This window comes from Dermacentor albipictus, chromosome 3 (genome assembly GCF_038994185.2).
Source record: "Dermacentor albipictus isolate Rhodes 1998 colony chromosome 3, USDA_Dalb.pri_finalv2, whole genome shotgun sequence".
Classification (NCBI taxonomy): domain Eukaryota; kingdom Metazoa; phylum Arthropoda; class Arachnida; order Ixodida; family Ixodidae; genus Dermacentor; species Dermacentor albipictus.
In genome coordinates, this window is record NC_091823.1 from 8,252,501 (window position 1) to 8,267,095 (window position 14,595).

General features: G+C 47.3%; 1 protein-coding gene across 12 annotated transcripts in view; it reads left to right on the top strand.

Annotated features, from left to right (window-relative positions):
* GABA-B-R3 (gamma-aminobutyric acid type B receptor subunit 3) overlaps nt 1-14,595 on the top strand; it is a 694,297-nt gene that overhangs the window by 558,568 nt on the left and 121,134 nt on the right. For all 12 annotated transcript variants that reach the window (XM_070535013.1, XM_070535017.1, XM_070535019.1 and 9 more), the window contains one exon: nt 6,677-6,814. In XM_070535013.1, coding sequence (XP_070391114.1) covers nt 6,677-6,814 — 138 coding nt within the window. The remainder of the gene's footprint in view (nt 1-6,676; nt 6,815-14,595) is intronic.

The following is a 14,595-nucleotide window of genomic DNA, read 5'->3' on the forward strand; positions in this document are numbered from 1 at the left end:
TAAGAGCAACAGCTCCTCTTTATTTAACACTGTAATATTCATGCTTTTCGAGAGCTGACTACAACTTCCCCTGTATTGGCCGCACAACCGGTGGCGGTTAACTACAGCTACTTGCCCGATAGAACCGTGTCCTTATCCCCCGGCAAAACGTAGTCGCTCAACCACTCACCCAAACTCGAGCTTGCGAAGGTCGTGTCTCCCGGAGCCACGTTCCCAGGTCCGCCGATCACAGATCGTGGAACTGTCTTCTGCTGCCCTTCCTTCCAGTTTCCTCGAGTCGTCCAGGACTCCACGCTGTTACTGCGACGTTTGTGCCTCCCTAAGCCACGAAGAGGAGGTCAGCTGATCCCCGATCCGCAGAAGTCGCTCTTTCGTCGTAGGTTCCCTCGATCTTCGAAGTTCATGTCCCCCGGAGCCACGTACACAGGCCCGCCGATCCCAGATCATGAGGACTGCCTTCTTGGTGTCACCCCTGTCAACCAGTTTGTTGCGGGTAGGGTGGGCGTCCAGGGCAATTAATCTACCAAGCCCATCGACAACTACGTCAGGTTGTACAAAATGAAGGAAAATTGTTTATTGGCTTAGTGACACGGCTCCATTACGGAATCCCATTCCATGCAGAAGCAAGTTAAACGGCCAATTTCATATCAGGACCTTCTGTCCTCCTGCTCGCAAAGTCTCCGCTTTTAATACCGTCGTCTTCCCTAGGCGAGTCGACTAGGAAAGCTGAAGTCTGCCATGCAGCAAATCACCATCGTCCACTCCGTTGCGTCCACTCCTCGCAACACTCAGCGGTAACCCCGCCTCTGAAGCCCGCTGGTTTGGAATATGTGACAAGAAAGTAACCTGCGAATGCAAGGTCACCGTCACTACTTCCCCCTTGTCTTCTAGGTACTCGTGGTTTGATCGACTTTCGTGGAACCCGTCAAGAGTCGGTGACTATGCAGCGTTAACCTCTGGATAGGCGCTGATGTATTGTTGGTGGTTTACCTCGTAGCAAACGCCTAATTACTGCGACTCCCAGGTGGCAGTCGTTGCTTCCCCCTTTTCTTCCTTAGCTCAGGCTGTCAGGCACTGGTGGGGTGATGGCCTTTCATGGAACCCGTCAAGAGTCGGTGTCCACGCTACGTTAACGTCTGGATAGGCGCTGATGGGTTGTTGGTGGTTTGACTCGTGGCAAACGACCAATTAACGCCTTTGTGGTGTTGAGACGTAACAAGCCTCCGCTCACCCGAAGCATAGAATAGGGGACAGGATAGCACTCTGGGAATCGACGGTCTGCCCCAGTCCTCGGTAGCATTTGACGTTGGCCCTTTTCATCATTACTTCAGGCTGTCAGGTAGTGGCGGGAGTGAGTGCCTTTTGTCGACCCATCAGCAGTCGGTGTCAACGCTGCGTTGACTTCTTGGTAGGCGCTCATGCATGGGTGGGGATTGCCTCGTGGAAAACGTATAATTAACGCCTCTGGCCGTGTTGAGACGTAACACGTAGCATTCAGTCTGAAGATCACCGTCCCTGCATCTAGGTCTAGCTGTCTCGTCTACCACATATGAGTGTCACTGTTCTTTCGAAGCGAATATTTTTCTTTGGCTCTTTCGCCAATTTCCGTTCTGGTTGGTGGCTGGTGGAGGCCGAACTTTCACCGTCCCTGCTGTCGCACTGGAGCTTTGAGGATTGCCACATGCTGTATGCTGTCGCATGTATTTTTCTTTCACGCCTTTCTTTTGTCCCCTCTCTTCTTTCCGTCTTCCTCTTTCCCTTCCCCTAGTGCAGGGTAGCAAAGCGGAGGCTTTAAATCTGGTTAAAGCCTCCGGCCTTGCTCTTTTTTGCATATCTTTCTCTCTCTCTCTCTTGTCACATGCTGTGGTAGAGCGCTCGAGAAGAACGGCACTTTTCTTCTCCCTCTTTCCCTGTGGTTGCTGCGGCAGACAGCACGCATACGACGAATTGGCCTTCTACGTACATCCATTTACGCACCACCGCTACAGATGTGAATGGCAACGGCTGTTCCCTATACGGAATCGCGCAATGAAACAACAAACGCAGCCCAGATATCCTAGTTGCAGCAAATGTGCACTATCATGGTTGGGAGACCTGCTATTAAGCGCATCATTTCTTTAATAATTGAAGAATTATATATATATATATATATATATATATATATATATATATATATATATATATATATATTATATATATATATATATATATATATATATATATATATATATATGTGTGTGTGTGTGTGTGTGTGTGTGTGTGTGTGTGTGTGTGTGTGTGTGTGTGTGTGTGTGTGTGTGTGTGTGTGTGTGTGTGTGTGTGTGTGTGTGTGTGTGTGTGTGTGTGTGTGTGTGTGTATATATATGTATTCCGAAACGAAAATATATATAAACTTCCGAAACGTGGGGAAGGGCGCATACGGCCATAGAAACCCGCCTCAATAGTCAAAAGAAGGGACGATACCATGTAGATCGGTAGCATGGCTGGATGCATGGTACACTAAATTATAATTGTTAGCTCCGTAACACTACAACCTCCGGCCCCAGATTCGACGTTTCATTCTCTCTTCTTGGATGCTTTCGGAAGCGAGACGGTAGGATTATACTCTCCACAGAAAGTATGTGTGTACTTCGTAGCTGAACTAGCCAGGTTGACGCACATACAATGTTGGTCGGTTAAGGTTCCAGGGTGGTAAAATATAGACGGATCATGCTCGGGTATCACTGAGGGGAAAATGCAGACTTGCTGATACAGAAGCAGTGCAGCTGAACAACAAAACGGCGATCAGAGCCACTACGCTCTACTGGGAGCACACGCCAATAAACTTCAAGCTCGCCGGTTTCTCGTCTGTCCCAAAGCTGCGACTGTTGGCAAATGTTACTACACAGTAATAGGTAAAGAACGGGGATACAGCCTCGCTTGTTGATTATTGAGTAAAATAACGTTGGGCGTTTTTTTTTCTAGAGATTCCCGATCACTCATTCCAAATTTCGCCTCGTGTTCCTCCGGCCTGCATGTCCTGCGTTCACTTCTCCCTCCGTATGTTTGTCCCACATCCTCGATAGGGAAATTCGTAGCGCGACTTGCAAATTTGGTTTTTGACGAAAAAGCCCTCCTCCCCGCTTCTGCGATTTGCGCGCGTGGGTTCAGGTGCTTGGGTTCTCTCATCGACCCAAGGAACTGTGAGGTCGTAACACGGTGTCCCGCCGCGACTGCTCTGGCATGCGTGATGGACATCCAGCGCGTGCGAACGTGCAGCGTATCCGTACAGAACGCGCCAAAAGTGCATTCACGGCCCGCATGCTGTATAATGCCGTCGAGTTATGCAAATGGACGGCTGTGGAGGGCCGCCACACAGATTGCGCCCAGCACCAGCGCGTACATTGCCCGCCTCATTTCCATGAGCCCCTGTCGCCACCCCTTGCGCACTCGCCTTAATTGGCTTCACACAACTTCGCAAATGGTCATCAGCGGTTTTGAAGCGATCCACCGACTCAGTAGCTCGAGGGCAGTTCGTTCGGCCGTCATGCGTCCAGATCTGATGCACAAGCCAGCCTCCGGCGATTATACCAGAAATTCCGCGACAACTTTTTTTTTATTCGTAATTTGCCTGCTGACAGAAAAAAAATGAACAAAATGTTCTGGAATTGCAGATAACACGTAATTTCTAGCCGTTCCACCAAATAGCTTAAAACTTCGAATGATTCAGCAAGGCTCAATCTAACATTAGTAGCTTTCCCTGAATATGTGTGTTTAGCAAAGCTTCTTGTTCGGCAAGTTGGTGCTTTGATGTCGTAGTAGACTGGGAACACAATTAGTAGATCTGGCGACTTGTCCCTGTTTCTCTGTTTGCCGTTTCTTTGTGCATAATTTCACTCCAGATCCTTAATGGAGTCTATCGCTAACGCATTGTGGAGGTAGAGTTTAAGAGAATGTAAATGCCACGATAGGGTGCACTGGCATATCGAATACTAATGTTGCTCTCGTGTAATGGGATTGTCGAATCGTTGGCACGTACGTCCTTTGTTTCGAGAGGCCCACCTATCGAAAATAGGATTGCTAAGAACTGCGTTGTTTCAGTGTGCTGCAATGAAAGCGTGTGTTTGTCGTGGCAGAACTGCAGCTTGCACAAAAGACGACAGACACGCGCAAGGTGGCGAAAACTACACTGTAAAATAATTTGCACCCTTAAAAGTGAATGAGAATATAAATTTGTCTATAACCTCCCCCAAAAGAATTAACAGTGTGCTCCAAACCGAATTACGGCCTTATTCAATCTTAAGGGCGTAAATTATTTTACGGTTTATAGGTGCCCTATAACATAAACCTATTCCAATATGTTTTTATTCCAATCTCCTGACGTCAAACTTGCGTAACCGCCGACGCAATCATCTGGCGATGACCCGCGGCGTCGCCTGAACAGCCCAATCAAACGCTCTCCTCGTTTATAAGAGGTCACTTTTGTTTGCTTTCAAAACGAATAACATTGCCTACATTCAGTGGTTTTTCATATCAAATTGGCTGACAAGAGGCGAGGAGCACGCTAGATTGGAGAGGATTTCGATGTGGCCGAGCCAGTGCACTGAAAATAGATAACCAGATGAAGAGGAAAGTGCTGGCGTTCGCGATTGGTCCGCTTTCCCTTACTTAGCTTGCGGTGGCTTGTCTAAAATCGCGGCGGTGTGCAACGGAGAGTTAAAAATGCCGCTAAACCGGTTCCTCAGCAAAGAACAGTTAGCAGAGTGATGTCGTATACGTGCCGAAAGGGCTTCATAACGTTATACTGCCGCGCAACAAAATTTATTATACGCAAATAAACCCATGCTCTCCGGCAGATGCGAGTAGCCAGTGCCTGAGCGATCGGCAGCAGCCATCTTCTATTCCTTTCGGAACGGTGTAGTTTCGGCCCATTAATAGAAATCCAGTTTTGTTCGGCATATTAATGCATCTTTAACGTGCAGACGTCACTCTGACGCAATCAGATTTCCCGGTTTGGTGACGTCGAGTGACAGACAGGTGAAGTGGGTGCAGTCTGAAACCTCTTAACCAATAGCGCAGAGTTAATGGCGAAAAGGCGTCGAATCAGAAATATTTATTTTTCTTTTGTTCAGTCGAATCACACATAATCAGTGTGTACACGTCATGTCAAATTGGGAGCTATCGCGGTTTTCGTGACGTCGCGTGACAGACAGGTGAAATAGTAGACTGGGTTCAAAAATGTTTTTGACTAATCACGGAGGGCTGATTGCAGAATTGGAATAGAAAAGTTTGAAATAGCTTTACGTTAAGGCGCCCTTCAGTCGCAACTGAGCTTACTCTGAATACGGTCGGCACACGCACACACCCGTCACGGGTGCTAAAGCTTGGGCGAGCTAGAGGCGGTTCATTACGGTGGTGTTCACAAAGTACACATACTAAGGAATCATAAGAAGCCAACAAGCAAAGACACCAAAGACAACATAGGGGAAATTACATGTGCTTACTAATTGAATTAAAGGAATGATAAATTAACGGCAATGAAAGTGAATGAAAGAACAACTTGTCGCAGGTGGGGAGCGATCCCACGTCTTCGTATTATGCGTGCTATGTCGTAACCCCTCGGGGTTAGAGCATCGCACGCGTAACAGAGGGGCCCAAAGTGCCCCACGGTTAACCCTCTTTCTTCTCGCACATACTCAGAAATAGAGATACGCATAAAGGGAGTGAAAGAACTTTTCTCTCTCCTTTATCTCCTGTGTATGTGGGCGCTGAAAGCACCGCAGTAGTCATGTAACATCCAAGAAATTGAACTCTTTTTTTTTACGCAATAATTCCCGGTTGACTTAAACATTTACGGGCGCATTTCCTATTTCGTTGTGGAAAACTGTGGTATCTCATGTTTATGTGTCCGACAATAAACGATTGAAAATAGAATTGAGCTGTCACAAATATAGTGATTCACAAATACAGTGTTTCCATTGCTCTGCCAGGTGCGAATAATTATATCAGCCAAGTGAATGTAACGTTCCTTTTTAACGCACGCAGCTGGTTGCTCCTCGCAAGCATGGGCGCATGTAGCAACATGCGCTCAACATGTTTTGTATCCCACCGGCTTTCATTCTTTCTTAATGCCCACAAACACATTTTCATTGAATTTTCCTTGTTCCTAACTTTCCTACCAGTTTGTTAATGCCGCTGGAGCACTTCAGCATCACTGATAACTACGCCAACACCAAAGCAGCTGCACTCGTTCACTTTCTGCCTCAATGCCTCACTTGACCTTTGTTTAGCGCCACCTTGTCATTTTAATTGACTAAACAATCTCCTTACAAGGAACGTGTACATTTAGGAAATGCTATCTCGCATGGTTTGTAATGTTCTCATTTACTGTGTCAAGATACGACCTACGTGCTACATTGAGACAAGTAGCAGCAATACCGGATTTAACGATCCAATGGCCACAGCTTTAATTTAGGATGTATTAGCCGGCCTTGAACAAATGTGATTTCATCGCAGTCCTATCGCCATGTCCAGAAACTCCACACTGTTATCCGATTTACACCTGTATGAGTCCATGAGGGTACAAATTGGTCTATAACTCACACCCTTACTCCCGTAAGGATGTGCGTGCGTGCGTGCGTGCGCGCTAGTTATGCACACCGTATTGATTTATGTCGTGGTTTCCTGTCTCGTGCAGTGTGACGCCGGAGCGGCTATCAATGCTTTCTTCCACGCCATCTACCGGAAGCAGCAGATGACCATGCTGCTAGGCACCTCTTCTTCTGAGGTCACCGAGCGCCTCGCCAAAGTGGTCAGCTACTGGGGCGTGCTGCAGGTACGAAAAACGAGCAATTTCTTTCGACAGATCATGTACAAGATTGTGGACAAATACAAGGGCATAAAATCGCTTACGCGGCTTCCAGTGTCCTTGCATTAATACACAGAAATTCAACGTCAAATTCTTGCTGTTTTTATGCTGCAGCCGAAACACTCTATTCCGCGGGTTAAGGGGTGCCAATTCAGCATTACCGCATCTGTTTGTTGAGCAAATTTTTGCTAGACGCATTTTTCTTTGAGATCAAAGTGATCACCTCTTTCAAACATGGATTCAGATTTGTCTGTCTTCTAGGTTACCCGACTTCGTGGTGCCTTCAAGAGTGGTCTGTGTTATTCGATCGGTGTTTGTTTGTTTGTTTGTTTGTTTGTTTGTTTGTTTGTTTGTTTGTTTGTTTGTTTGTTTGTTTGTTTGTTTTTTGTTCCTTGAGGGGGGGGGGGTAAAGGGATTTTTCTTTGGTATGCATATATTCGTTTTTCCATTTTCACTGGAATACCTTTCAATTCTCATGCGGAAACGGTTAAATAGAAATTTCGCCCATTCTTTGCCTTGTTCCGTGAACCATTGTACAGGCTGCTGTACACGGGAACCCAAGGGGAGATGTGCTCGATACCCCCGGCCGTTAATCATGCCATTATTTTCTGATCTGCTCACAGGAACGTGACCAGTAGTTCTGTATGGGGCAAAAAGGCATACCGCTTCTTTGTATGCCAACCACCTACTCTGTAGAAAGCGTGAGACCGTAGTGCACGTATTTTTTTTTGCATAGCTGTAACATCATATTCTTCTGAAATACGCTCCAACGGTGATGTAGTCACTGTACAAGGATGACGGCTAGTCCTTTATATATATATATATATATATATATATATATATATATATATATATATATATATATATATATATATATATATATATATATATATATATATATATATACTTAGTTTTTTTGTTATTTATAAAAAGGCTATAAGCGCAGCGAACGTGGTGTTCTTGCAGATGAGTTAGGCAAGGCCGACATACTTTGCGGCTAGCATTCATTAATTAACTGTTTTATTAGTGCATAGTGCATTGGGGGCAGTTGCCTGAATGGTAAATTTGGAGGCAGTCATGTTTTAATCCACACCTCTTTTTTACATTGAAAATCGCACTTAAATCCATACTTTCATCATAGATTTCCACAGTTCAATTGCGGCAATATCGAGACCTAGCGCGTTCGATCCGCTGCGCGTCAGACGGCAACTCCCCGTAGAAAAGCGTAGGGCGAAGTTTGAACGCCGCGGCAAATCCTGACCCCACACACAGACGCGACATGCCTGCCAGGCAAAGCGCGCCAATTCGATAGCTGGCACGACACACCGAGACGTTCGGTTACAAACTTCCTCGCACTTGTGGTCACCGGGCGTTTCGGTCTGACGTGACGATAGCGGGGCCGACCTTCCTATGCGGACCCGCGGCCCTCGGTTTCGATATTCCCTGAATTTACCATTGAAATCTGATGATAAATATCTCCAATTAGATGCGAATTTAACCATTTTTTAATGAGGGCGCAATAAGATGTGAGTGCCTTCAAGTTCGTTTTTAAACAATTGTCCCTAAGGCACTAATAAGAAGTGCCTTCTGGGATTTATCGCTCACGGCCAACGCCACTGACGCCGACGCCGACGCCGACGACACTGGCTTTTCTGCGCCACGAGCTCCTTAACACTGTCGCGTTAAAAAGTTGATAAAGTTTGGTTATTTATTATTCTGAAGTTCACGCTATTAACGGCAAAACATCTACGCCTCACCTAGAGATTCCTTTGAAAGAACGCCACGTTCTCTGCGCTTATAGCCTTTCTAGAAAAAATCAGTGTTGTCTAAAAAGAACACGCCCGACGTTTATACATAATTAGAAAAGAAACAGAGTTCCATACGGGGCACGCGCTTGATCCGTATACGTGCACATACATCACGTGACCTTTCTCTTCGACCTTCGCAGCGTTAGCTGAAGCCTTACGTAATTTAGGAAACGTAAAATAGATGCGCGATCCGCCCGCGAATATTTTTCTGAAGAGAGCTTGTGCCGGAAATCTTGCGCACGAAAGACTGTAATGACGTCGTTCTGATACTCGTGGATTACTTGGCGATAATCAAATCGCATTAATTGTTACTGCCAATGCATAGCTGCAACAGCAACACTGAAAACTTCATTTCAATGGGGTACTGACTCTACGGCTGTAAGCTGTTTATTACGCCACAAAGGCAAATAACAAAAAAGGGCCATCTGAGTTATGAACCACACATAGATTGCTGCAGGTGCTACGACCACCGAGTGCCGCCGGGGCAGTGTATGCAGTCACGAGTAGGTTTGCATGCGCACGGAATTGAAATGCGCGGAAGCAGAGTGCATTTCGAGAACACGGAAACGAAGTCAATGTAACATTTACTCGCGGAGAAACACGAGGTGGTGCCGCCGCCGACCACAGCGTCGGAAACGTCAGACGCTGTACACGAAGCATCCTCGTGACAGTACGTGCGTTTGAAAGAGCGAGTTGCCGTTTGTCGACGAATAAAGAAAGTAAAAAAAAAAGCTGGCGAAAGATCGAAAGAAAGCTACTCGACCGCTTTAGAAGGTCTGAAGGAAACAAGTAAATAAATTCCGTTCATAAAAAAAAGAACTATGCACTTGAAAGCGGGTGTTTGTGCGGATATTGAGGTAGCGTTAGTTGTTTCGTTGCGTAATTCCTAGGAGAACAGAGCCGGGGACCGGCACATCTGCAGGGGTGGCACGGATGGCAACACGCAGACGCCGGCTCGATACGCCTGTGCTGTCCTGTGCTCAACTGTGTCGGGCGATGGCGCAGTTTCTGCGAAACGGAAGTATATTATTTATTTTATTTATTTAGTACATACTACAGACCACAACAAGGCCCAAGCAAAACAGGCATGTCATAGTAAAAATATTACAATAAACAGTGCATTGTATGGACGGACATATCATAACAAAATAAAGGCAAATTCAGCTATGAATAGATTAGAATGGCGCTATTAGTGTACAAAAATACAGCAGATACAGGACTATGTAAACAAAAATACGCAAGGAGTATAAAACAAGGTACAGTAAATACATTAGAATGCGGGAGACCTCGATATTAACTGTTTCTGCGGTAGAAAACGTTGCGCGATCATGTTCCAGTGCCTAGTGCGTGCGGATTCTCCAGTGCACACAGGCGATCATCGGCGACAGGGTTTAGTTTTCCTTCGCCGTATCGACAGGGTGAGGACGAACAGCTGGCCTGACGACGGAGTAACGGGCAGGGCGGTCCCACTTTCCGGCTAGTAACTGCGGTCGCAGTAAAAGTTGAAACCATGTCCAATTAAATGTCAAATTTTATTACATCAGCTGGTATTCCGTATAAATGACGCCCAAAACACCCGTGTACTTAGATTTAGGTGCACGTTAAAGAACCCCAGGTGGTCGAAATTTCCGGAGTCCTCCACTACGGCGTGCCTCATAATCAGAAAGTGGTTTGGGCACGTAAAACCCCATAATTTAAAATAAATGACGCCCTCACCGTACTGCTTTTGCTGGGAACGGGATACGTCCTGTATGCGCAAGCGCCTGCGTAATACGTTGCAGGGTGCAGGGTGGAAAGTGCACTTTCCACCCTGCATAAGACTCGCCGCGGTATTTGGTGACGCTTTTCCCTCGCTTCAGGAAATGATTCTATTCCCGCGTTCTTTTGCGAACGGCGACTACCAGACAACAGACACGGAGCCATCGCGTGCCCGATGTCCAGTGCCCAAAGGCCCGTGCGACAGTGTGAAAACACGAATGAACAGAGAACAAGTGTACTTCGAAAAGTAAAAGAGTCAGCCCAAGTGCGTCAACTTTCTTCATGCATCCGTGAGCGCACTCTGCTGTGGGCCATTCCCCGCGATCGTATAGCTCCTCTCCCCGATAAACGAAGACAGAAGAAGCTGCGAGCCTTGCAGCGGAGGGGCACCTGCGGCCCGGTAGACCCTTCTGCTGCCGGCCGAATGGCAGGCACGTGATCCTGCGCTTGCACAGCGCGCATAGCACGTTGCCTCTCGGGTGGCGCACGTGACAAGTGCTCCCAAGCTCGCGTGGCTCATCCAAGTGCCGGGTGGGCCGACGTGCAGCCCCGCCGAAAGCAGTAACTGGAATGAACCACGCAGGCAGACGGGCGGCTCCTTTCTTCCACCCAACTTCGTTTGCTTTATGTGCTCCAAGCAGACAAGGCCTATAGCAGCATCGTGCTAGCTAGTGTGGGCGCTTCTATGTGACGAGTACCGACATTGCACACGGCACTGAGATTCCCGCGGACTCGAAGTTTCACCAGATAATATGTCACTACAGCAGCGTTACCATTAAAGAACCCTAGTTTACTGTTCCTCCCACAGTTTCTTACAGACACCGATTTGTTCAGTGAATAAGTAGTCAATTTTGAGAGTACTGCTGTGTTGCTCATTATCACCAGTTGGTTAACGCAGTCGACTCCAAGGACTCTCCACTGTTATGGGTTGGACGTATAGCGTAGTGGTTTAGAAGGGTGACGGTTTGAGCTAATTGGTTTTCAATTTTAGACGGTGTGGTACAGTGCGAAGCGGGACAGGGGACACAGGAAGAAAAAAGGACAAGCGCCTACTGCCAACTGAAAATTCGTTGCCTGATACAAAGCGGAAGGAGAACGACGAAAAACATTGTGTCGGGCAATAAATTTTCAGTTGGCAGTAAGCGCTTGTGCTCGTTTATTCCTGTGTCCCCTGTCCCGCTTCGCGCTGTACAACACAGTCTTAAGTGTAGTGGAGGCAGCGTACAATCACACCGTCTCGTCGTATTTCTTATCCTTGTTGGCAGCATTGATTATAAGTGGCATGCTTACTACTCACTTAAGTTGTGCCTGTTTAGCCCCCCACAGATAAAACGAAAATGCTCGAGCGGAACGATTGCCGGCATGCCATTCCGAGGTTAGAACAACTTGTAGCTACAAACATCGCTCCTCCTCTGTTTGTATGTGTCGTCCTCGTGATTTCTTCAAGCCTTTTATTGCAAAAAATGGCGCACTTTTCTTTTCTTTGTCCGGAGTGCACAGCACCTTTCCCCGACGGGACTTGTTCGTCCCTGCGCGTTAGCAGAAACGTGGTGTTTGCGTTCCACCTGTAGCGTTGAGTGTATGACGAGTACAAAAGAAGACGAACGAAAGAAAGAAGTGATTTACACGAAAAGCTCTGGAACTTGCATTCAAGCAAGCTTGTCAGTGATCACATCACGTGTCTCAATTCGCCGCTACTTTGCATTTGAAAAAAAGCACGCAGGCTCACAAGAGACCATCAGCAGCCGCGCTGATTTGTGCGCTTTATAACTTCATTTTATTTGTGAAAAATAAGGAAAGTGGTGGAGAAGTTCTTGAGAAGTTTACTCCTGAACCCACCGTGCGACCGAATTATGGTCCTTCATCTCCGTTGTCGCTATATCATACCAGCCAGTGCAGAAAAAAAAGTTTGCGAGAAAAACCGTAATACTCTCGAAAAGTGTGTGTAGAAACACTTTCACAGTGACAAATCAAAATGATATGATCAGTGCCGAATAAGCTGGTTAGTGTTGTGGCTGCTGTCGCAGAGCACGTTCACGTTGGGATTAAGCATTGCGCGTACAGATTTCCCGATGATTTGTAAGGAGTTCGGAAGACGGAAGCGAGTCGTGAGTAAGCAAGTGAGCAGAGGAAGCTAGTAGGTGTGAAGATGGACACAGGGCGAGCAAGATAACTCCTGAATGACGGTCGTTGACGGTCCGTGACGTAAACTAGGCTGGTTGCTTGGGCTACCTGGTAATTCATGATAAAAAATAACGTGCAGAGCGAAACACAAGGACTGCGAGAGACGACGTACACAGCGTTGTACTAGGGTGGTTGCTTGGGTTAGTTGGCAATTCATGATAAAAAGTAGCGTACAGCGCAAAGGACAAGGACTGCGAGAGACGACACACACAGCGCTCGTGACGACAGTGATGATCGTTCAGTTCTCGTAACGATTCCTCGTGACGATCACTGACGACAACTACTCAGGATGACGACGCTTCACCATCAGACGAGATTTTGTTCAAGCCGCTTCACCTACCCGACACCTTAACAGCTTAACCTTAACCTTAACCTTAACCGTAACACCTTAACCTTAACGGACACCTTAACCGGTCATCCGTTTAGAGAAATGACAGCGGTAAGCGGTGCTGTCTGCTCAGCTATCGCACAGAAAACAAAGCTGCGCTGGCGTTTGCTGCACTTCAGAAGTTCGCCAGAAAGTGCCGCAAGACGTGTCTGGCAAAACACACACTCAGGTGAAAAGTTTTATGCACCGCTGGTGCCCTCTTTCGAGTGCTGTTTAAGTCATCTCGCTCGAGAGCAGCCCTGCTTGGACGACAGTAGTCCGTGTTCTATCGTGTGTCGGGAATAGACTCTACCTGTGACTGGACTCTGATTCGGAGCTTGGCCGACGCCGCAAATGTCCCAGCCGCGTGAAAAGGGGGATGGAAAAGAGCACAAAGTTCGGGGCGCGGGCTACCGGCTGCATTCGCTGTGGCTCGCTCACTGCCGGCAGCATTCGAGTTGACAGAGTGGCCGCCAAGGGGGGACGACGCGGAGGCCGCTTTCCACCTCCACGGTTCCATTATAATTGCAGAGCAGCCGGGGTTGCAAGGAAGAGACGCGTGCGGGAACGCTTCCCTGCGCTAGAGCTCGGCTCGACAGCGAAGTCAACGGCGGCGTGACCTCGCCCAGGGGTTCTTCACGTATACACCCCTGTCTCTCTCGAGGGCCGCCGCGCTGCTCGACGACAGGTCGCCTGCTTCGCGCGCGCGCGAGTTTAGCGCACTTGCTGAGAGATCTGCGAGCAGCGTCAAGCACAGGGTTGAAGAGCACGTAAAACTCATATGCGCAAAGAAAGTCAGATTGGCCCCGTATAGGCACTATACCACTTCGCGGAAGAGCAAGCGCCTGTCTCTGACGTGACGCCGCTGGTCGAGAATCTAGAAGCACGGAGTCTTTGAGCAGCGTGCGATCACGGCGCACAGCAGCTTTCAATAAAATTCTTTTTTCGAGCGAGATAGCTCCCGACACCTGACATTAAGCGTGCACAGTATGTGCATGCTTAATGTTAGGGGCCACAGTTCCTGCATGCCACTCCACGTGTCCTTTAACTACAGCGCCTTCTAGGGCGTGTTCAAGCATCGAATTTACGGCGTTCCTCACACGCTTATTTCTTCCCGCTGTGTTGTAATGTGTGGGAGTTTTGGAACCTGCGTGTTCTTCATTTCTAGTCTTAAGCTTCTGTCCATTTTTAGTTGTCTCCAACATTTATTGATTTTTTTAACAGCCTGCCCCTGAGTTCTACACACCCCTGAACACGGAGTCTGCAGTGTGTAAATAAGTAAATAAATACTTGGTTAATTAATCAGTTAAGAGAAACTATCTCAACGAGTGAAACTCAGCATTCGACTGTCCCAACAGGAAAAACAGCATACAAGAGAATTTATGTAAGCGCAATGCAAAGTACTCTGCTCGCGAGTGATAATCATTTGATGTAATCGCGCCAGAAAAACAGTAGCCAATGACAGTGGTGATTTATTCCGCTTGTTTGCTCGTCATTTTATCCAGATATATGGTCTATCGTCGTTGCACTAAACAGCAGTTTGCTGCACTGCATTGCGTCCTAATCCAAGCACACTATGCTCTTCTGATTTTTTATCACTGCCCATTCTTTGACACTTAATGACGTATTTT